This window comes from Acipenser ruthenus, chromosome 46 (genome assembly GCF_902713425.1).
Source record: "Acipenser ruthenus chromosome 46, fAciRut3.2 maternal haplotype, whole genome shotgun sequence".
In the NCBI taxonomy this organism is placed as follows: domain Eukaryota; kingdom Metazoa; phylum Chordata; class Actinopteri; order Acipenseriformes; family Acipenseridae; genus Acipenser; species Acipenser ruthenus.
The window spans coordinates 5,272,021-5,296,717 of record NC_081234.1 but is presented as its reverse complement, the minus strand read 5'-3'; the positions used below and the strand labels follow the sequence as shown (position 1 = coordinate 5,296,717).

Genomic DNA, 24,697 nt, shown 5'->3' with positions numbered 1-24,697 from the left:
AAAAATATGATCAAGCTGTGCTTTCTTTTGTGTCAATTTAAAATAAAATGTAGCTTTGATTCTGTGCGTCAGTTAAAATTATTCCTTTAGGTGTCACTGACGTCTGTACTAGTTGAGTGATTTGCTGTTTCATTGATTATATATTCTTACTGAGAAGAGTGTGGCCTGGTTTAAATCAAAACTGTACCATGAACATTGATTTAACTCAGGCCTTTTTAATATTACAAGGAATTTATTGAAAATATCTGAGCATAGTGGTGTGCATTTGCCAGTCAGATTACATAAAAGCAATAGTTTAGACAATGGGGTAGGACCAGTTATGATAATTTAGATTTTCAACGACATTTTCAGTGACAGCATATTGTAATCACTAGTGGCGATACTTGGCCACTTGGTATCGTATCGAGCTACAGAGTGTCAGCATCAACCACCACTGTATTACAGTGCGTCTTTCTCTTTCCTTGCAGGAAGTGATGTCGGTGGATGACGAGTCGACAGGCTGTTACTGCCTCATAGACTCTCACAGCTGCCTCCTCTTGCTGGAGCAGCCTGGCACCTACGCCCTGGTGGGTGAGCCCCTGACAGAGGCTGCGGTCAAGCGTCTGAAGCTGGCCGCGTTCGGGAGCATGTCCTGCAATGCGCTGGACTACAGCCTGCGAGTGTACTGTGTAGACGACACGCCACACGCCTTTCAGGTAAGCGGGGCTTGTTTGCACAGTAAATGGGGAGATATTAATAAATTGAGTGACAAACATTTTGACTAGAAGTCTTTCTCAAAGGCTTCAGTAAGATTGGACGATGCAATCTATCACAAACTGGTACACTACAAAGATTTTATCTGGAGCAGCGGTTCTCAAGTTGGGGTCCGGGAAACCTTCAGGGTCTGCAAAGTTTGGTCAGGGGGTCCCCAGGAAATTCTAAAACTGCATCTTTCATTTTTAGTTTTATGCAGTAAACTTGGAGAAGCATCTGTAAATCACACCGGTGCCCTTCAAAACTAAACTTTTAAGGTACCGTACATGTTTGACCTACTTGTAACTGCTGAGCTGTAAGGCGCATGACAAATCTACTATTGCAATGTCTGTTAATAGTCCTGACTTCGAAGGAGAAGTTCCCAGCAGCCACCAGCGGGGCTCTCGTTAGAAACTGTGCAGTCATTAGGCCGCACACAGACTTTCTGTTCCCTTTCTTCCTTTCCTTTTTATCCACAGGTTTATGCTACTCTGCTCTTACCTGCTCTGCAGTAGGCCTGGCTCCCTGCTGCTCTCTCACAGGGGGTGTGTAGGAATCAGAGCCATGTCTCTGCTGGTGTCTGCAGGGTTACTGCTCCACTTCCCACTGTTGCTGCAGCTCATAACAACTGTGCTGGGCTTTGATACTGCTCCTCTGTCACTGACAAAGAAAATGGAGCTACTGGCACTGCATGCTTTGTAGAAGAGTTTAGTCTGAGTTACTGGTGCCTTTTTCTGCAGCCTTTGCAACTGCATACTTTATGTAAATAGAACAGGATGAACTTAAATAAACTTTTGCTTACAGGTGTTTAAAAAAAACTCTTAGGGATAGATTGTCAAAGCTCTTTACTCTAGATTTAATTAGCAGAAATGTGAAACACCAATAAGTCATACATGCCAACAGTCCCTATATGGTCGGGACAGTCCCGATTTCCTAGCAAATGTCCCACGTCCCGATGCATAGGAAGAAAGTCTCGATATTTACACATAGAAAACCACAAGGTGTGCTTTTTGTGCGGCTGACACATCTGCTGATCACTAACTTACCGGTATACAAAGGTAAGAACGCTTCATTGTGTCTGTATTTACTGTCATGCTGGTCGTGCGGTGTTGAATTGAGGGGATACGTCTATTATTATATGATAGAGTGTTTTTTGCGTATGACCCCTCCCTTGTGTATGATGTGTACATCGGTACACAGGATAAGACATACTGGAATTGTATATTATTGTTACATCTTTAATAATAATAATACAAATAACGTTAATTTCTCACTCAGGATTTCTAAATCATTTTGGAATTGGAATTATTTATTTTATGAACACACTTCTACTCGAAATGTTTGCCATTAAAAATATTTCCATATTCTGATTTAGAAAAATGAAGATCCAAAACTTATTTAATCGTTTCCTTTTTTTACAGGAAGTGGTAACCAATGAAAAAAGCAGAGGAGGACAGTTACTGGAGGAGCCGAAAACGTTACTGTTCAAAGGAAACACCTTCAGTCTTCAGGTCTCCATCCAAGACATCCCCCAGTTCCTCTGGAGCATCAAGCCCTTCACAACATGTCAGGTACACAGCACTGCTCAGCAGAGACACCAGACCAAATGATCTTCAGTGGGGAGGCAGTGGTTCTGTACTACCCTAGACATACAGCACCCACTCGATATATCGCGGGTGTCGGGGTCCAATATAAATCCTCTACATATCGAGGGCCACGATATAGCGAGAGACCCATAGAAAAACAAATAGGCTAACAAATACTGTACAACCACTCCCTCGTTTTATCGGGGGCATCAGGGTCCAGTATAAATCCTCTACACAACCTGCTTTTTCTCATTTTTCATATAAAAAGCAGCACACATTTTAATTCGTACAGCGGAGGGTAATTGCTTCTCATCAACTTCAGTCTCCAATTAATTTCATGAGTCTTCCTCTCCTTTCTCAAATGCACAAACCCGCTGCATTGAAATAATCCATTCCCAACAACAACATAGGAGGCTTGTTGCTAGGGAGCTGACGTCACTGCCTTGTGGCTTTTGCCAGTGCATTGCTGCCACACGTGAACACCTCGTTAGCTAAAGTAAAAACAGCTTCAGCAAGAATTATTGTGCAATACGTGTGTATATGATAACAGTACGATATTAATGCTTTGGTTTTAATTGTTTTGTATATTGTTGTCTGATGTGCAGTACGAAAATAAAACGAACAGAAATTCTAAGTGTCTATGTAAATTGCAGCTAAGGCATGCGCAGTTAGACAGTAAAAATTAGGAGCCAACTCCAGGACTGCGATATGTCCGAATCTGCAGTATAGCGAGGGGCGATATAACGATGGGTGGGTGTATTTGTTTCATGGTCACTCATGGTTGTAAAGCATGTTCATGGTCATTCAGAAAAGCACGTGTGTAACAGGGCGTAGACTGGATGCAAACCGACGACCGTCTTAACCACTATACAAAAGAACCGTGCCCGTCTGCATTCGTGTTTTAGAGCTTTTCACCTCATCCCATCTCACCGACGGGACAGAATCTGTAATGGCAATGTGTCAGACAACACTGCCCATTACACAGGGCTAAATGTATACTCCTCGATTTTAAACACACACCAACAGGTCTTATGCTTTAGAATACAAAAAATGTGCAGTATATTCTTATAATATTATGACACATTATCAGGGAGGGAGGGTGAATACCTTATTAAACTTTGCTCAGCTTGAAAACAAACAGTCCACGGGTTCAGCGTTTACACGTTTAAGGGGTAGCACAAGGTAATATGTATGGGAGATAGACCAAAGTCAAAAAGATTGCTCCCTGCATTGCACATGTTGGTTAGTGGAGCTGGCATTGTTTTTTCTCATGTCATACTTGCTCTTTGTCAATGCCAGTCTCCAGCGCTGTCCATCCAAAGCATTTCATTAGCACTTCATTCATCTCAAGAAAGGCTTAAAGAAAAGACATCTTCATTAGATCCCCATTACACCCAACTGAAATAACAGCAATCTCCCTGTACCTCTGTCTTTCTAGTAACATTCAGCATTAAAACAACATCCATTATCAAAATTAACTTACAGCTTGTGCAACATTAATAGCACAAACATAATCGGAAACAGTTCTTTTGATTGTGTTTTTTATTTTTTTTCCAATTATAACCAATTCCATTCCGTAGATTTATGATATCATTATTGCACCACATGGTAATACAAAGTTCACATTCAGCCTATACAAATACTGCTGGCTGACAGTTTCCCACCCCCATACTAAATCAATCTGCACTGCCCTTAAATGTTAAAGGTTACTGGGTTGTATCTTGGTAAAGCAGATGGTTTCCTGCAATGGTTGCTGTAATTTTAATCTCTGTTTGTGTTTTACAGCGCCAGCATTCCCAGTGATCTAGTACACAGGGGTGGGAAAAAGAGAAGCACCTGCAATATGTAGCACATGCTTTCCCAAAGGAGGCGGTAGTCATTGAAGAATAAGCGCGTGCCCGTCTAAAACAAATAGTCTTGGGGTATCCATACTTGCCACACTTCTCTATAGAGCAGTTTCAGTAACTCAGTACTTGAAGACTCATTGAAGTGTTTATTGCCAAGTCATTTAAAAAAAATCTATCAAAGCCACACCAAGCTTGGAACTTCTGACCCACACTTTCATTATTTTTCTTTTCTTTGTTTTCAGGAATTTCCCTTCTCTCAAGTCTGGTGCAGCAACCAGCAGCCTCTGCACTGTGCCTTCTCTTTAGAGCGATACAGTCCTGCCACCACACAGCTCTCCTGCAAAATCAGCGTCCGGCAGGTCAAAGGGCACGAGCAGATCCTTCAGGTCTACACGTCTGTAGTAGAGGTGAGTGCACCCCCAGACAAACTGTCTGTTTGACATTCGGGGGAGTACTGTATGAAGATTGGCCCTGTCCTGTGTCCTGTGGAGCCGTATTTCTAATTTAAAGACATTTTTTATAGGGTCACAAAATTACTATGGGGTTACTGTATGTGACCCCAAACGCCACAATAACAATGGCCCTGGTTTTAGCTGTTCTACAGACAATGAACAAACCCTAAGGACCAGTCCTCATGCCAGCACAGACTGCTTGGGTTTGCTTCAGTTCCAAAACAGATTCATCTCAATTGAAGTCCAGAGCGGTTGTCTGCTTCCCAGCTCACCCGTGAAAAGCTGTTTATAAACAAGGCTTTATCTCGTTATTTTATTGCACAGTATAAATCAATTGATAGACAGCACCCAGAATATTATTTATGACCAACAGCAAGGGATAACATTTACAGACAGCTTCAAGTTTTGTTTCATAGCCTGTATAAATGTCAGGCTTGTTTTGATAATATGCAGTTTCATTTAAAGAAGATGGTGCAAACAAAAGAATTCTAGAAAATCCTACCTAATATGAATTGACATCATTTTGTGGGTCTCAGATTGTCCTATATCATTTTTTTTTAATTAGATTTTTTAATGTTGATATAACTTGCAGCAGAGAATTTATCGAACGCTCCTTGCAGATACTTCCATGCTGCACTTCTGGTCAGCTTCAAGAGGTTGCATGAAGGAACTATGTCAATATTTAAAATATGCCCTTTATAGGAAAAGCAGCGATTAGTACTCAAAGGTGAACCAATAAGAACATAAGAAATTCAAGAATGAGAATAGGCCATTAGGCCCACCTATGCATGCTCACTTTGGTGCCAGCGTACAATGGCTCTCAAAAGTATTCACCCCCCCTTGGACTTTTCCACATTTTATTGTGTTACAACATGGAATCAAAATGGATTTAATTCGGAGTTGTTGCCAATGATCAATAGAAAAAAGTCCATAATGTCAAAGTGAAAAATAAAATCTACAAATTGTTCTAAATTAATTACAAATACAAAACAGAAAATAATTGATTGCATAAGTATTCACCCCCTTGAGTCAATGTTTGGTAGAGGCACCTTTGGCAGCAATTACAGCCATGAGTCTTTTTGGGTAAGTCTCTACCAGCTTTGCACATCTGGACTTTGCAATTTTTGCCCATTCTTCTTTGCAAAATTGCTCAAACTCCATCAAGTTGGATGGGGACCTTTGGTGAACAGCAATTTTCAACTCTTTCCACATATTCTCAATTGGATTGAGGTCCGGGCTTTGACTGGGCTACTCCAGGACATTGACCTTTTTGTTTTTAAACCACTCCAGTGTGGCTTTGACTGTATGTTTGGGGTCATTGTCCTGCTGGAAGATGAATCTTCACCCAAGTCCCAGGTCTCTTGCAGACTTCAGCAGGTTTTCCTCCAGGATTTCTCTGTACTTTGCTGCATCCATTTTACCCTCTATCTTCACGAGCTTTCCAGGCCCTGACGCAGAGAAGCATCCCCATAGCAAATGCTGCCACCACCATGCTTCACGGTAGGGATGGTGTTCTCAGGATGATGTGCGGTGTTAGTCTTGCGCCAAACATAGCGCTTAGCGTTGAGTCCAAAAAGCTCTGTTTTGGTCTCATCAGACCATAGAATCTTCTTCCACTTGGTCTCAGAATCTCCCACATGCCGTCTGGCAAACTCTAGCCGAGATTTGATGTGAGTTTTTTTCAACAATGGCTTTCTTTTTGCCACTCTCCCATAAAGGCCAGTTTTGTGAAGCACCCAGGCTACTGTTCCCGTATGCACAGTGTCTCCCAACTCAGCCGTGGAAGACTGTAACTCCTTTAGAGTTGCCATAGGCCTCTTGGTGGCGTCTCTGACTAGTGCCCTTCTCGCTCGGATACTCGGTTTTTGAGGACGGCCTGTTCTGACAGATTCACACTTGTGCCATATTCTCTCCATTTCTTAATAATGGACTTTACTGTGCTCCGGGGGATATTCAATGCCTTGGAAATGTTCTTATATCCTACCCCTGATTAGTGCTTTTGAAGAACCTTATTCCGGATTTGCTTTGAATGTTCCTTCGTCTTCATGATGTAGTTTTTGTTAGGAAATGTACTAACTAACTGGGACCTCCCAGAGACAGGTGTATTTAACCTGAAATCATGTGAAACACTTTAATTGCACACAGGTGGACTCCATTCAACTAATTATGTGACTTCTAAAGATAATTGGTTGCACCAGAGCTTATTTAGGTGTGTCATAGCAAAGGGGGTGAATACTTATGCAATCAATTATTTTCTGTTTTATATTTGTAATTAATTATTATTATTATTATTTATTTCTTAGCAGACGCCCTTATCCAGGGCGACTTACAATCGTAAGCAAATACATTTCAAGTGTTACAATACAAGTAATACAGTAAGAGCAAGAAATACAATAACTTTTGTTCAAGCAAAGTACAAGTGTGACAAACCACAATTCAATAATACAGCAGATAATAGTGATAGTTACATCAGGATATGATTAAATACAAAATACTACAGGTTAAACACTTGGCAGATTACAGTATTCTGAAGTACAGGATTAAATGCAGTTAAATAGGGGGCAGATAAGAGCAAAATAAAGCACATTTAAATGAAGGGTGATAGTGTCCCAGGATACAAACAGAGGAGTTCTACAGGTGCTGTTTGAAGAGGTGAGTCTTATGGAGGCACCAGAATGTGGTCAGGGACTGGGCAGTCCTGACATCTGCAGGAAGGTCATTCCACCACTGCGGAGCAAGGGTGGAGAAGGAGCGGGCTCTGGAGGCAGGGGAGCGTAGCGGAGGTAGAGCCAGTCTTCTAGTACAGGCGGAGCGGAGAGGTCGAGTGGGGGTGTAGGGAGAGATGAGGGTCTGGAGGTAGCTGGGTGCAGTCTGGTCAAGGCATCTGTAGGCTAGTACAAGAGTCTTGAACTGGATGCGAGCGGTGATCGGGAGCCAGTGGAGCGAGCGGAGTAGTGAAGTAGCGTGGGCGAAGCGAGGCAGAGAGAACACCAGGCGGGCAGCAGAGTTCTGGATGAGCTGGAGCGGACGGGTGGCGGACGCAGGGAGGCCAGCCAGGAGGGAGTTGCAGTAGTCTAGGCGGGAGAGTACCAGGGCCTGGACCAGGAGCTGGGTAGCGTAGTTGGTGAGGAAGGGTCGGATTCTTCGGATGTTGCTCAGGAAGAATCGGCAAGTGCGTGCCAGAGTGGAGATGTGCTGGGAATAAGAGAGGCAGGGGTCCAGCGTGACTCAGAGGTTCTTAGCGGAGGAAGAGGGAGAGAGTGTGGTAGATTCCAGAGAAACAGAGATAGAGAGATCAGAGGAGGGGGAGGAAGAGGGAAAGAAAAGGAGGTCAGATTTAGAGAGGTTGAGTTTGAGGTGATGCGAGTGTATCCAGGAGGAAATAGCAGACAGACAGGTAGAGATACGGGAGGAGATGGTGGAGTCAGGGGTGGGGAAGGAGAGGAAAATCTGAGCATCATTAGCATAGAAATGGTATGAGAAATCATAAGATGCGATGAGGGTGCCCAGGGAGCGGGTGTAGAGAGAGAATAGGAGAGGACCCAAGACTGACCATTGGGGGACTCCAGTTAAGAGAGGGTGAGGTGTGGAGGTTGCTCCACGCCAGGTTACCTGGTAAGTGCAGTTGGAGAGGTAGGAGGAGAACCAGGCCAGAGCAGTGCCAGAGATCCCCAGGTCAGCGAGAGATGATAGTAGAATAGAGTGATCAACAGTGTCAATTAATTTAGAACAATTTGTAGACTTTATTTTTCACTTTGACATTATGGACTTTTTTATGTTGATCAGTGGCAAAAACTCCTAATTAAATCCATTTTGATTCCATGTTATAACACAATAAAATGTGGTAAAGTCCAAGGGGGGTGAATACTTTTGGAGACACTGTAATCCGTTAGCACTCAGGAGAGGAAAAACAAAAACCCCTAACCAGGTTAGTAGGGGATATGAAACCTCTAGGAATCCAGTTAGATGGACCACCCTTCTTCCAGGCGGCCAGCTAAAGGTCTTATTGTGGTCACACAGAGGGTTATACAATATTGTTCATTTATTTGTTTATTTAGCAGACACCTTTATCCAATCATTTTTTATTCCATTATGAACCTACACAAAGTGGAAACACATATAATATGTTTTTATGTAAAAGAGAAAAGATGAAAAAATACACTGTTATCTAAAATCAAATGAACTGAAGCACAGTCTCGTAAATGCGTTATTGTATTACAGACTTAATAAAAATGCAAATGCAATGAAAGTGAAACATAATGTATCTGTTTTGCAAAACAAATAATACAAAAATGTACTATTTAAGAACACAATATATATACAGTTCCGGCAATGTCTAAATCAGATTGGCAGATTTTACCCGAATTGAAGTCAAAGTAGATACTATAATCCAGATCACAGCTTCTATCAAAGTGAAAAACAACGTCCACAAACTGGAACTTGAAGCTTATCTATAAACTTCAGGTACATTCAAACAGTATTCCAATTCCAAAAGAAAAGAAGATAGTGACAGACAAGTTGAAAAAGGTATGCGAATAGAAAAATCTAGCTAGAAAAAATAAATTGAAATCATGTTTTTTCTTATTTGTGCATTTTTCCAGACGGATATCAGACAGCGTCCATTAGGTAAACTGTTCCTCCACTACTACCACTAGTTTAATGGAAATTGATTTGAGTTTGTTTCAAGGACTTGGACTTGGATTCGAGACTCGAAGTCTCTGACTCTGACCCTGATGACTCGACTACAAGTCTGCATATAACTGACACTTGTTTTATCTGCTGTGATTTGTGTTACCCTGGATATCTCTGCACTGGCCACATTCAATCAGCTGCTGGTCAGAAGCAAAGAATACATTGAAAATGATTGCATTAGGTAGCAAAGCCTCTACAACACAGAGTACAATTAACATGATGCTCCAATGAAGATGTTGAAAAGTATAAGGTACAAGCTTACAATAGCATGTTCCTGGTAATATTTAAAGTAGGGGAATACGTCAGATTCATGATTGTATTACCATGAACATAATTCAATATAATGCAGGGACAAATATTCAAATCTTTGGAAAAGCACTGCTTGACATATATTCTGTTGCCAAAAATGACTGCTCTTATTTTATTAAATAACACAATTTAAGAACACCAGTGCATAAATGTCATCTGAAATAAATATCACAATTCTGCTGTGCAGAAGAGTGTTTCTTTCTTTTAAAGTTCATTTTATGGGGTATCAGGTTCATGACAGCATCCAGTCTTTTCTTGAGGGATCGGATAGTCTCTGCTTTAACAACTCTGTCTGGTAGCCTGTTCCAGTGGTTCCAAGTGGGAAGCTTCTCGGATTTTGAGTTTCTTTATAAAAAGTAAATGTATGTTTCAGGTTTTTTTTTCTTTGTTGCTATTGAAATGTTATATAAGGAACATTCTTCAACAGGAAGTGCAGCTTGGAAAAGTGTGCAAAAAACCTTTTTAAATGCTATGAAAAAATACTATCCAATCACTACGAATTGATGGTAACGCATATTAAATAACATATACTGGAATAATTTTGTTAACTCTGGTAAAAAGTTATTTAATAACTTACATTTTCATTTTTTAACTTCAGAAACTTTAAATGCCATTCCAAGTTGCTGTTGCTGTTTTTTTTATTTCTTCTCTGTGTTTTATAAAGTGACAAATGTCAGAATACATTCCAGTACAAGTATACTAAAGCTGTTTAATATTGCAGTATAATAAAAAGAACACAAATAGTTTTCCTTAAGAGCTTCACATGACAATTTTATTACATTTTTATGATGTTTGCTGAGTTATTGCATCACTCAAAATGTGTTTATTTATTTATTTATTTTTTGTTAGTTTTAAGGGGCTTTTTCTGTGAGTTTGGGAGCTAGTTACCTGCCATAGACACATATGTAATATAAACTGGATTAGCTAAAGTGTCTTTATATTAGTAAGCGCCATCTGTGCACAGTTCAGTATTGCAGACTCTTGACCCAAAATAAATGTGCACTTGATAGCTCTTGCATTGTGACTGATGTTACAAACAGCATGCAGGCAACTAGAGCTGTAGCACAACTCCTGAACTCGGGTGAAAGCAACATATATATATATATATATATATATATATATATATATATATATATATATATATATATATATATATATATATATATATAGTATTTGAGTAATTACAATAAGAACCACTCAAAAATATTTCAAGCATCATAAATATGAAAGGGGATCATTAAAAAAACAAGAGAGTGTCATTTCAAACAACTTTTAATGTATGAGCAGTGATCTTGGCCTTTAGTTTTCAGTTCAGTGTACTGGGGGACGTTAAGGTAAAAGGGGGTTGTTACCACGGTGACTGTCAATGATGATGGTGGGGGAGTTAGGGCTCTGATGTCATCAAAAATTAAAGAATTAAAAGTATTTATTTTTAAGCAAAAAAGATCTAAAGGAAGAGATACTTGTAATACTTGAACTTGAAAAAATGTCCAGCATTTGAAAAGTGACTGTCCAATTTAAAGCTAAATATTTTTAGCGTGGGTTGTGGTGTTTAAGCACATTTCCTCAGGAGCTCTGTCTCTTAAAACTAAGAAATAAATCCTGGTTCCTGTTGTGATGCTGCCCTCGCAGTCTGACCCCAGCGTCCCACCCCAGTCCCGCTGAAACTCAACTGCCATCCATTTCTTTTCCAGAGTGAAAAGGAAAGCATTCCGTTCTTCATGCAGGCTGACTGTACCGTGACCTCTCAGACTGGACCCAAGGCCTTCAAAATCCCCTTCTCCATCAGGCAGAGAATCTGTGCCACCTTCGACACTGCCAACGCCAAAGGCAAAGACTGGCAGCTTTTAGCACAGAAACTCCACATCGAGAGGTAATACAGAGCAATGAACCTGGCACACGCACAGTGTGTACTTACAGCCTTGGCAAGAAGCTATTTGAAAAACACTGTAGCGACTGTGCTATCAGTTTGTACAACAACAACAGAGCAGGAGTAAGAAAGAATTAGTACCCAGAACCACTCAGAATGATTGCAGACACCATTAAATAGTAAAGGAAATGGGAAAAAAGCAATTACAAATACATTAAAAGCTACTTTTAAACATGTGCCTTCAGTTTTGCTCAATCACTGTTGGACTACCCGAGTCCTTAAGGCACTACCTATTGAGACGTCATTGTCGTGCCCAAAGGAAATAATTGTAGTGCCCCATGAGTGCATTGCCATAGAATGCAGAGTGATTGTCAAGAGGTGATTAATGCTTATTTCTTTAGCCAGAGAGCTCCCTCGCCCACAGAGACTGTAACTACTCTAGGTAGAAATGTGGAAAGACATTTTACTTTATTGCTTATTAATTTGGGGAGTTCATTTGTTCCTTTATCTTAGATTTTCCTCTAGTTACCTATGATTTTGCAGTATTATATCAGATGCTCTCCCTTAAAGATAGGATGCAGATGTAATTATTGATACAATAATGATGTTATTACATGGAGTGCCATAGTGTTACAAGGCCATGTCCATGTAATTACACAAGTTACTGTGTTAGAGGAGGAACCATTGGTTATTACCCAGTTATTACATTGTAATTAAATGGCTATCCATGCCCTGTAATATAAAGTGCTATAAATGTCTTTACAAAAAGGACAATTTTATCTTCAGTAACATCATTCTAATATTATATCATGTTTTGTCTTAGCAATCTGGCCTACTTTGCCAAGCAGAAGAGCCCATCCGCGGTTATCCTAAACCTATGGGAGGCCCAGCACCAGGATACTGGAGATCTGGACTCACTGGCAAGCGCTCTAGAAGAAATTGGCAAAATCCATTCCAAAAGCCCAGACGGAAATGAGGGTCAATCTGAAAACACAGACTTGAGCTATGCAGCATAGCCAAAATCAAAAGAAAGCCACAGCGGACTCCAGAAGCTATCACTACAGCAGTGTCTGCCAAGTGCACGCTTCCATCGATTCCAGAGGAATACAATTCTAGGAGTCACAGGGAGGGGGGAGAAGGAAAATCTTTGAATGGGACACAAAAATGATGTTTTCTGTCAGATCAGGAGCGTTTCAGAGCCAGTCATAGGAATAGCTTGGAACAGTTGACACCAGAATGTTATATAGTCAAGTCTTGTCTATAGATTTCTGTGATTTTTTTTTTCTTCTTATCCAAATAAGCTACTTGGGTACTTGTATGTGTTTAGGTCCCAGGGGCTACAGCTATTCGCTTGACTATTCTACTGAAGACCACCATGTGTTGTCATTGCTGGGAAGAAATATCAAGCACACGGCACAGTGTGTTTTTGCACCAACACCAATGCTGGTCACTGACCTCACAAACACAACATCTGGCTTTCCCAATGAAACAGAAATGTGTTCCTTTCCATTAATATGTCCTATAGGTCAAAGTTTTGCTGTGTTTCCATAACACACATCCTTTTCTACACAGTCTTATTGAAAATACCACTGGGATACCATTGGGGTTTGAAGTAACTCTATGGAATCATTAGCAGAGCAGACCACAGAATTAGAGGCAATTGCAACACAGTGGATTTGGATCCAATATTGGTCCTGATGTTTTCACTGATAGGGTACTGCAGAGGATTGTGTGTTGGTTCCAAAATCTAAAGTTATAAATGTAGTGCTATTCTACCAAGTGCCTACCATTGTAGCTGCCCTTGTTCTACCATTGTTTATTAATGCAGACATTGTCATATAGCGGAACAACGCAATGGGCACTGGTAGTGCAAGGGTATGGAGTCATTGGTAGAATGCTATCACAGTGGTTACGTTTTCATATCCTATCAATCGTAATGTTCTGGACCATCCAATACACTAGTAGTGCATTCCAGTACCATAGTGCCATTTCAGTATGATTTAAATGGTGCATTGTGTTCAGCATACTTCATTTTCAAATGGGGCCAGCCCATCTTTTTAATTCTTTTGTTTGTAAACTTTAGATGTAAGTGGCCTGTATAAAACATGCATGGTGTGTCCGAGTAACCTTAGGTGTGTCTAAATAAGCTTCTTGTCAAACCTTCATTGACTCAAACAGCTGAGCAATGGTGAGTGATGTCCACATTTAAATTAGTGTCAATTTCCCATTGGTGGGTTTTGAGTTGCTTGGATCATCTTTGCTGTGTTTGTATGACATGCAACATTAGCATTATTTCAGTGTATTTAACATGGTTAATGCTTCCAAACTCAATCAGGCGAAATTTAAATGTGATCATTTTGAGCCGGTATGTTTCTTGTGAAAAGCACCTGCAATGTGATCGACTAGTCTGGGAATCACTCTACGGTTTGTCAAGCTGAAAAGCCTTTGTGTCGGTGTGAATGTCACATATGTGACACAAAACAAGTTGCTATTTTGTTAAGTATCTCTGCTTTACAGCCTCCCTCCACCCTGGATGTTGTACAATTTGCATCCATTTCTTCATTTTGGTACCTGCTCTAAATAGTACCATGATGAATGCATTAGTCTTTAAGGGTTACTTTATAGACTAACAAAGAATGAATGGTGTGTGCACAACTCCAGGTAGGATTGAGGCAGGATCCTACTGTTCATTATTTTACAGAAATCCAGGCTCCCTGTTTGCCATGCAGATGGTAAGTGAATGTACATGTAAAAGATGTATGGGTGGTAAAACAAACTTAAACACTCAAAGCAGAACATTCCAATAATCCACTTAGTTATCAAAATCTGTGTATTAGTAATCATTTCAGTGTAATGTGTGAACTGTCCAGCAGGTGGAGTTGGTGTAAATACCTATCAGAATGGTGGCTTTAAAGTCGTGCTCGGACATTTTTCATATTATAATAGTCTTTCAAAATTCTAAATTATAACTTTATCTTGGTTGTAAAATCAACCTGATACCCCATAAAATGACCTTTAAAAGAAAGAAACACTCTTCTGCACAGCAGGATTGTGATATTTATTTCAGATGATATTTATGCACTGGTGTTCTTAAATTGTGTTATTTAATAAAATAAGAGCATAGTCATTTTTGGCAACAGAATATATGTCAAGCAGTGCTTTTCCAAAGATTTGAATATTTGTCCCTGCATTATATTGAATTATGTTCATGGTAATACAATCATGAATCTGACGTATTCCCCTACTTTAAATATTACCAGGAACATGCTATTGTAAGCTTGTACCTTATACTTTTCAACATCTTCATTGGAACATCATGTTAATTGTACTCTGTGTTGTAGAGGCTTTGCTACCTAATGCAATCATTTTCAATGTATTCTTTGCTTCTGACCAGCAGCTGATCGAATGTGGCCAGTGCAGAGATATCCAGGGTAACACAAATCACAGCAGATAAAACAAGTGTCAGTTATATGCAGACTTGTAGTCGAGTCATCAGGGTCAGAGTCAGAGACTTCGAGTCTCGAATCCAAGTCCAAGTCCTTGAAACAAACTCAAATCAATTTCCATTAAACTAGTGGTAGTAGTGGAGGAACAGTTTACCTAATGGACGCTGTCTGATATCCGTCTGGAAAAATGCACAAATAAGAAAAAACATGATTTCAATTTATTTTTTCTAGCCAGATTTTTCTATTCACATACCTTTTTCAACTTGGCTGTCACTATCTTCTTTTCTTTTGGAATTGGAATTGGAATACTGTTTGAATGTACCTGAAGTTTATAGATAAGCTTCAAGTTCCAGTTTGTGGACGTTGTTTTTCACTTTGATAGAAGCTGTGATCTGGATTATAGCATCTACTTTGACTTCAATTTGGGTAAAATCCGCCAATCTGATTTAGACATTGCCGGAACTGTATATATACTGTGTTCTTAAATAGTACATTTTTGTATTATTTGTTTTGCAAAACAGATACATTATGTTTCACTTTCATTGCATTTGCATTTTTATTAAGTCTGTAATACAATAACGCATTTACGAGACTGTGCTTCAGTTCATTTGATTTTAGATAACAGTGTATTTTTTATCTTTTCTCTTTTACATAAAAACATATTATATGTATTTCCCCTTTGTGTAGGTTCATAATGGAATAAAAAATGAAGTTCATACAGAGATTTCTAGGTAGACGCTGCTTTATAATACTGTATAATGCATCCGGTACATGCTAGAGCTGTGGAAATGAAAAGCGGACCTCTCGTTTTTCAGGTTGGGTCGGTTTTATTATTTTGGACCCATGAAGACCTCTACTTCATGGACAATCTGGTCATGTGATGCTTTCCTATCGTTGACTTTAGATTCTAGTATCTCCACCTCGCTCAATCACAGCATGTCATCAGCTCAGCAGGACAGAACTGACTCATAAATAAAGTGGCGAAACCTGTTGCATAATTAACAGCTTTCATGATGTTTCAATGAAGACCCCAATCAACTCAGTTTTATATAAAATAAATGTCAAAGTAGCAAGCCTAATTATACAATTAAAACAGTTTGGCACTAATGGCTACATACTGTATACAAAATATTCCCTAACAGAGCTCTCTCAAGCTGTTTTCAATAGTCTTGTACGAGGTGTGAAATTGAAGGTGTGCTCCTTCATTAGTGAGGCCAAGAAAGTTGTAGCATGTCTAACTGTATTAAAGAGAGCTCCAAAGTCACTTTTTCATTCACCTGGTTATGTGGCTGTTAGAACTGCCGCTATCCTGAAGTTTAGACAGAAAGTTTCAACATCCTCCCACGACACTACCTGAATTAAATTTGGTTAGTTCCATCCATCTAACTTCTAAATGTTTAAAATTCACAGAAACAGTTTAATTCTGGAGATTCCTTAAAGCAACTTCAGTTTGATGATGTTTCTCTATAGATAGCTGTATTTTTTTTATATATATATATATATACGCTAATATTCAGTACCTGTACCAGAGTTTACCAAGAGAATACTAAGTTAAAGTCAGAAATATATTCCTATACAGTGGAGGGATACGCCTATGACATATTGTGTTAATTATATTGTTTGTATTAATATTTTGATTGTTATATCCAAATTCACGTTTTAAAAGAGAATACAGAGCAAGTTAAAGTCAGAAATATATTCAAATACAGTAGGCGATTACGCTATGATATATTGTGTTAAATATTTTGTTCGGATAATTAATTTCCTTGCTTAATAGTCTATAGATCGCTGGAGTCCATTAGAGGCATTTAAAACTGTTATGGGATGTGGTGTAAAGGGGAATCAGGGGGTCTGTGAATTGAACTGGAGAAATGGCATTTGTTGCTTTGCCGGTCCACAGTTAGTTTAAGTATAATTAATGTGATCACAATTCTCTTATATATATATATATATATATATATATATATATATATATATATATATATATTGTGGTAGCGTGGCGGGCAGTCAAGACTGACTAGCGGCAGGAACAGCAAACACCCACAGACAGAGTTATTGTTCAGCGCCTTGGCGCACTTTTATTCTCACCAAATAAAACAAAACACAGGAACAAAGTAAATATTTGAACCAAAATACTATAAACCCTTTTACAAACAGAACAAACCAAAAGCCTATCTTCACTTGAAGATACTAACTTCACTATATTGAAGTCCCTAACTCACACAGGACAGCTAAGCTGTTTCCCTGTCTTAAATCTAGTTTATCAATTATTTTAATCACTCTGCACTTACGTTCTCCACATTCAACACTCCTGCCACCTCCTTCTTACACTAAGAACAAAAGGACAGTTTATATAGCACAGATAAATGCAAACACTCAGACAATCAACACCCTATCTACCCAATTAGCCAGGTGTTTCCCTTTTCTGGCTGAATACCATCAGCCCTAAAGGCTTCTGGGAAATGTAGTTTCCCCAGCTACTTCGGCCATGACGCCTATCATGAACTACAAGTTTTTCACCTTAACAGGGGAACATAGATCTTGTCAGCCTCAGACTGACATACTTATTAGCCCTCACTGCCCCACAATATATATATATATATATATATATATATATATATATATATATATATATATATATAATTCCTGTTTGTATAAGCAGTTAGCACCCAGCTGTCGTTTTGGATTTTGGCCAAAAAATAAATATTTGGGAGGTCTGTGTTCAAAATTAAGTTTCCATTTAACCCTTAGTGTTTAAGTAAAAGTACTTAATTGGCAGGTATTCAGTAAATCCATTAATTAATGTGTTGATTTCAAAACAAGAAATGCTGTCCTCCCTCATGTTTACAATTGAGTACCAATCAATGCCAATTAAGTTCTGCATTGATTGTTTTAAAAGCCGATTGGAAGATTTTTTTTTCCTCCCATCCGGGGCGCTGGCATTTCTACTGGTGTACCGAGGCTGTAAACTGGCTTTCCATGCCATTCATTCCGCTCCAAGTATCACATTGTTCTTCAGTGATGCAGACAGCACCAGCTTAAAGAATGTAAAAAATGTCTGTTTGTTTGTTTTTTGTGTGCTAATCCTGACTTCAGTTGTATGGTTACCCTTTATTTAGTGCTGTTTATTAGTCCATTAACCAAGAACAAAGAAAACGCCATACATTGTACTATAGGCACTGCTGCTGTGAAATTATTACGCAACATAACTGCTTGTATTTCTGTTACATGCAATTTTCTGTTAGCATGTCTATCTATTTTGCTTTTTTGGAGTGCCCTTGGGGGACACAGAAAACATACAAACCCCAATATTTATCAAATGTGCGTTTTTAAGTACTGTCCGCACACACACGCATCTTAGAACTGTTGCACACACACACATTGATGCTGATTTAGCATTCGCACTTGGAGTCTTCACAGGCACAGTTTTAAGTAATTGGTGTTAATGGAATTTGCATTTGAACCACCCCCAAATTACCCATACATGGTACGTTTATCCTTCATAAATGCCTGAGAGTGTTTGTAAAGATATTCAAATATCTATAAAGAACAGTGGACAGCAAAAAAATAACATTTTCTGATGCAGATATACCATAGTCTTGGTATGTCAGAAGTTCATGCAAGGAAATATCTATAGATAGATAAAATAGATACAAAACAATATTCGTGTATGCACATTTGATAGGCCCTGGTATTTGCAGACAATACGGGGGCACCCTATATCCAAAATGCTAGCACTGTCCAAACTATAGTTTTCTATATTGGCTGGCAGTTATTTTAAACACATTCTCAGCCAAGTATAGCAGACAGTGTCTGGAGTTTTCATTGCTACTGGTTGATGGGTGAAATCAGAATGGCAGGGTGTCAGCTATCATAAGAAAAGTCATGGTACCTCCCTTATAAAAGTCTTGGTACCTCCTTTATAAAAGTTTCCCATGGTAATTTACAGAGTTTCCCTGGTTATATTATTAATTTACTTTAGTTTACTGTGGTTTGCCATGTTTTTGAATATGCTTTACAGTGGGTTTTACAGTGCTTAGTAATGCATTGCCATGCTTTCTCACTATACTTTATTACACTTTGCTGTGCTTTTACTATGGGGAACTTTTACAAGGGCTACAGATCCTAATGAGAAAAATCTGTGGCAAATTGATGTCCTAAAATGAGTAACAATCCCAATTTGTAAAGTGTCAGCTGATGTGAAAATTGAACTCAAAAGCTTGTTAAAAATCAATAGTGTTATGAGTGTAAATACGATTTATTTAAAGAAGTACAAATAAATACTCAAAACTGTTTTTATCTAATAAACCCTTTCCTGAAAAAAACTGTCCAATGATCCTTTCTCTTTTCTACCTATGGAAAGTTTGGCAGCTATTTGATATAGAGGATTTTAAAAATAATAATAAATGCTACAGTAATATTTTATTGTTATTATGATGTGGTAACAGCACCCTCTGGTGGACTCTGCTGAATATATCAGTTTGCAGAATTGTGTTCTATTGAAATGAAACTCAGGCTTACCACAAGCCATGTAAAAACACATACTGTAAATACAATTGAATAGCATGAACCTTCTGATGCTCTTCACCAAACTGAATGACAATAGATTTATATAGCAACATTGTCATTATTTCACTTCTTTAACTTCAGCTGCCAAACAAAAAGCGACATTTAGCAGATTAAGGGCTAGGTGTCCTAAGTTGTTTTGCCTGTCATAACAGTTGCAAACGAGTTTTGGGTGAAATGTACTAAACAAGCGCAATGCTATTTTCGACTTTTTAGGGAATGCTTTGTGGCAGCAGTTTCCGTTTGCAGTTCAATAGTAGATGAATATGCAATTATGGGTGTTCCTGCATAAATTCGCAAAGATAAACAATTTCTGGTTTCCCCAACATGTTGGGAGCAATAGACTTCACACATGTGCCGCTAACCCCTCCAGCCCATCTTGGTACACCTACCCCAAATCATCTGTAATCTTTTAGACTCAATACATTCAATAAAAAAGGGGTACTAATTAAAAAACGTGCTCAATATTTAGGTCAAACAGATAACTGCAACTTGATTGGGAACTTTAAAATCCAAGCAATTATACTTAGACAAGTACATACTAGAAATAGTATTGCTGAAATGACTGGGGAAGACAGGGGCTGCAGAGGATTTTCACAGAATGACATCCATCAATCACACACTAAACCTCAGTCAGTGAATGCAGGAAGTGATGGAGTACAATTTGAAAAACAACTGTTAGATTTAGACCTGAAGTGTTACAGTCAGACAGTTTGTGCTATTGAATTTGAAATACAGTACTGGTATGTGCAGGCCAGATTCACAAGACTGCAGAGTCGCTTTCCATTTTCAGAATGCAGATGGATGCTTTTTATCATTGTCTCCAGGTTTCAGGTTGAAACAGTGGGTTAGTTTATCTTTTTATTTTCTGTAATATCTTTTTCAAAGAACACAGAAATATAAAAAAAAGCTAAACAACATTTAAACCGCTCAGAATAAGTGCAAACAGGCAAGGTAACAAAACAGGAAAAAAGTTTTTAAATGGAATTTGATGCTATTTACTCTTTACATCTGCTATACAATTCTTAAATTAAATAAATGAATAGCAATTATAATAGGAAAAAAAAAAGTTATGAAATAATTAGCCCAGGAGATTTATTTTATTATCAGTGTTGACCTGCATTTTAGCACTTATAATGTAAGATCTGGATGCTTGAATATTGTGAATGCATTAATAAAAGCTACAGTGATTTCTATTAAAAGGATGTTGTAGTGAAAATAAAAATATGTATTTCACCTTTTCAATGAAAATTGCTGTAGTCAGAAGAGATTGGTTTGATTTTTGAAGGCTACAGCTTTACTGTTTTACGGTGTTTGCAATCCTTTTGAGTGGTTTGAATTCACATGCACACTGTGGAATGGTACATTACAACTATAATAAAGCTGTGCAAGATAGATAGTAAAGATGTACTAACATTCACAACTATTACCTGCTTTCTTGTGTTATTTTTATTTATTTCATTACTCTAAGACTTTTTACTCGTCAACAGAGTCCAACTTTCCTTTTCTGTGTATTCTTTTACGCAAACAGACTTAATTATCGAACAACAATATGCTACTCAAATACCGGTACCTAGTTTAAACTCCCGTCTGAAACTATATATCCCAGCCAGATCCAGTAGGTGGCAGTGTTGCACTTTTTTCTGTGTGCCTAACACTACAAAAGTCAAATAGACTTCAGCAGGCTTTAAAAATATTACTTGAGTCATGGATAGACTATTGTAATCGATAGAAAAGATGTGAATCTGAATTTATTAGATTAAACGTTTTACAAGGTTGTGTAATCTTTAAACGATATACATTTTAAATTTAAAAATTTGATTTAATATTGATGTGTATTTTACTTTAGCTTTATTCTTGAATGTCCTGCATGCGTGGACAGGCAGAGTCACAGTAAGGTACATTAATTATTAATTCAGAGCACAAACCTGCAAAGACCAGCAGGGAGCAGGGCACAGAGGAATTGTTATGGGTGGGTAGCAGGCTGTGTCACAAGGAAGAAGGGACTCTGCATTTCAGTCTAAGGGACAGGATTGAGAAACAACAAAAACTAAACTAAAATCAGACCGCAACATTAGCGGCCATGGCAACACAAAGGGCAGTGGATCTAAGCAGGTACCAGTTTCTCATACCATTGTGGGTTATTGTCCTACCCTTGGACAGAGCTGGTGCATTGGCATTTGATTTGCATTTTCCTTTTAAGTGAAATAAGACACATCTTGGCACTTGATGACCTGAACCCAAAGGTTTAAACAGCAGCATTTGGAGCATTATACAGTGCAGCAATGTAAGACTGGCCAGAGCCACGTCACCTTCTTGCTTCAATGTGGGAGTCTTCCTTGAGTTTCACAGGATCACACTGTTCCACCAGCACGGAGAAAAGAGGCTGTTCAGAATGACTAGCTTTGTGTGTGTATGCATGTCTTTATATTACACCCCAGCAGCCCTTTATACGTATTATTGAGTTGCTTTTGCTATTGGCGCCAATCCCCAATTCAGAACAGCTGTTCCTTCTCTTGGATAATGCTTTAAATATAACTTCACTAGCTATTTAGCTCATAAATGCATACTTGTATTATTTTACCTATACATAAGATAACATAACATAAGATATAAAGGCGATACCCCTACAGCATTGTCCACTTACCAGCACTAATCCAAATACACTTCTCTAGGTGTGGCTTGCTTTCTGAAGAGTAGGCGGCTTCAAATAACATTCATATATTGTTTTATTCAGGAGCTGCTCTTCAGCTGTAGTTGCAGCCATATACATATGCGACCTAGGATAGTGTCTTACTAAAGTAAGAGCCCGCACCATCTGGTGCAAAACTGTATTGCCAGCAATGCAAAAATATATTTGATTCTTAATACCTGTTGAGCAGATGGTGCTGACTCTTCTTTAAAGGCGTTATATAGCTTGGACAGCCAACTAGAGCAGAGGAGCGCTTCTGATCTCAGTGCAAAGCCCCTTCAAATATAACAAAAAGAAAGCAAGAAAGAAAGAACATTGAAGCCTTGCAATAAGGAAATGTAAAACAAACAATTAGAATGACTTTGGAAATACTTACTCTTTCATGTACCTGGTGTTTTACATATTTTACTGTGAGAAAAAAACTAAAGACTAACATGTCCTGTTAGGTGTCTGCTTAGTATAACATTGGCATTATTAGATCAAATGAATATTTGATCTAATTAATTATTAGATCATGCAACAGTCTCTTGACACGGGGTTTGTACCGACAGACTGGAAAATAGCAAACGTAATACCGATCCACAAAAAGGGAGACAAAACCGAACCAGGTAACTACAGACCAGTAAGCCTGACTTCTATTATATGTAAACTTATGGAAACTACAATAAGATCCAAAATGGAAAATTACCTATATGGTAACAATATCCTAACAAGATGCTCAGATATATTGTGAGAAGTGTTGAATTTAAATCAAAGGAAGTAATGTTAAAACTCTACAATGCATTAGTAAGACCTCACCTAGAATATTGTGTTCAGTTCTGGTCACCTCGTTACAAAAAGGATATTGCTGCTCTAAAAAGAGTGCAAAGAAGAGCAACCAGAATTATCCTGGGTTTAAAAGGCATGTCGTATGCAGACAGGCTAAAAGAATTGAATTTATTCAGTCTTGAACAAAGAAGACTACGCGTCGATCTGATTCAAACATTCAAAATCCTAAAAGGTATAGACAATGTCGACCCAGGGGACTTCTTTGACCTGAAAAAAGAAACAAGGACCAGGGGTCACAAATGGAGATTAGATAAAGGGGCATTCAGAACAGAAAATAGGAGGCACTTTTTTACACAGAGAATTGTGAGGGTCTGGAACCAACTCCCCAGTAATGTTGTTGAAGCTGACACCCTGGGATCCTTCAAGAAGCTGCTTGATGAGATTCTGGGATCAATAAGCTACTAACAACCAAATGAGCAAGATGGGCTGAATGGCCTCTCGAACTTTCTTCTGTTCTTATGTTCTTATGACTAGACCCACTGCATTATAGAGATATAAAGAAATAAAAATACATTTTTTGGCAAAGCATGGCCACACTAGTGCCTTGTATGACTGTACATTCAGAATGTTGTGCAGTGCCCATAAAGAAAACCCAACAAAATAAATATTAAAATGCTGGGCTGCAACAGCTTTTACCACTGAACATATATGCCTGCCAGGCAGCTGTGTCTTATATTGTACGATTATGGACATTGTGGATGTTTAATGTACAGTTGAATTTGAAAATATATATGACTGCAGCCTTTTGAAAATAAATGTACAGTTAAAAAAATGAAAAAGTGTGATTCTTTTCAGTAAATACGCATTTTTATTTATCCTCTCAAGCTCAAAGTAAGTTTAGGAGTCAGGCAATGGCAGATTTAGAGAACAATGACACAAGAACCCAGAATCATTCAGGTGTATTACAGACACCATCATGTAAAACAGCAACTAAAATAATGCTCCTCAGCAAACGCTACATTGCAATTGGAACATGTTAATGTAGCAATGATGTAAAAATGGAAGTAATATAACCATGCTCAAATAAAGTGTTCCAATCCAACTTTATAAAACACACACAAATAACTCAAACCTTTATAATATATTATTATTATTATTATTATTATTATTATTATTATTATTATTATTATTATTATTATTATTATTATTATTTATGAACAGGGTGTATCTATAAGCTAATGGACAATATCATAATTTCTATATAATTGCTTTTTATAAGTTAATTTACCAACCTTCAACATTTCCCTGACAGCATAATATATTGACCATCTTCTTGTTCAGCCTACAGATCAACAATCCAAATGACATATTTCAAAGTAAATATCAGAAAAGAAAAATCTGAGTCAATGTGTTCATACCTGCTTCACCTAATTGTGCTGTATGATGTACGGCCACAAGGTGTCACAATTGCACAATTGAAAATGACCCGCATTACTGTATTTGCAGAGAATTCAAGATTACTACATATGTGAAATGTTTCTAGGACACATTAAAGTGATTGTAGCAAAAACAATAATTACATAAATGTTCCCCTACATGCACATCCACTCACTCTGTCGGTCTAAATGTGTAGTTTTGAAAGAAACGCATGTCTAGCATTTTTTGTTTGTAATTTGAGACATATGATATCAGATACAATACTTGGTTAAAGACATATCTGTTTGAAGACCTTGCTTT

General features: G+C 38.3%; 1 protein-coding gene across 1 annotated transcript in view; it reads left to right on the top strand.

The window, feature by feature from the left end:
• The window catches only part of LOC117397927 (netrin receptor UNC5D-like), a 311,830-nt gene extending 292,383 nt beyond the window's left edge, over positions 1 to 19,447 (top strand). The window contains exons 13-17 of the mRNA XM_059013539.1: positions 468 to 695; positions 2,154 to 2,303; positions 4,408 to 4,572; positions 11,313 to 11,491; positions 12,312 to 19,447. Of these exons, the coding sequence (XP_058869522.1) occupies positions 468 to 695; positions 2,154 to 2,303; positions 4,408 to 4,572; positions 11,313 to 11,491; positions 12,312 to 12,504 (915 nt within the window). The 3' untranslated portion in view covers positions 12,505 to 19,447. The remainder of the gene's footprint in view (positions 1 to 467; positions 696 to 2,153; positions 2,304 to 4,407; positions 4,573 to 11,312; positions 11,492 to 12,311) is intronic.
• The last annotated feature ends 5,250 nt before the right edge of the window (positions 19,448 to 24,697 follow it).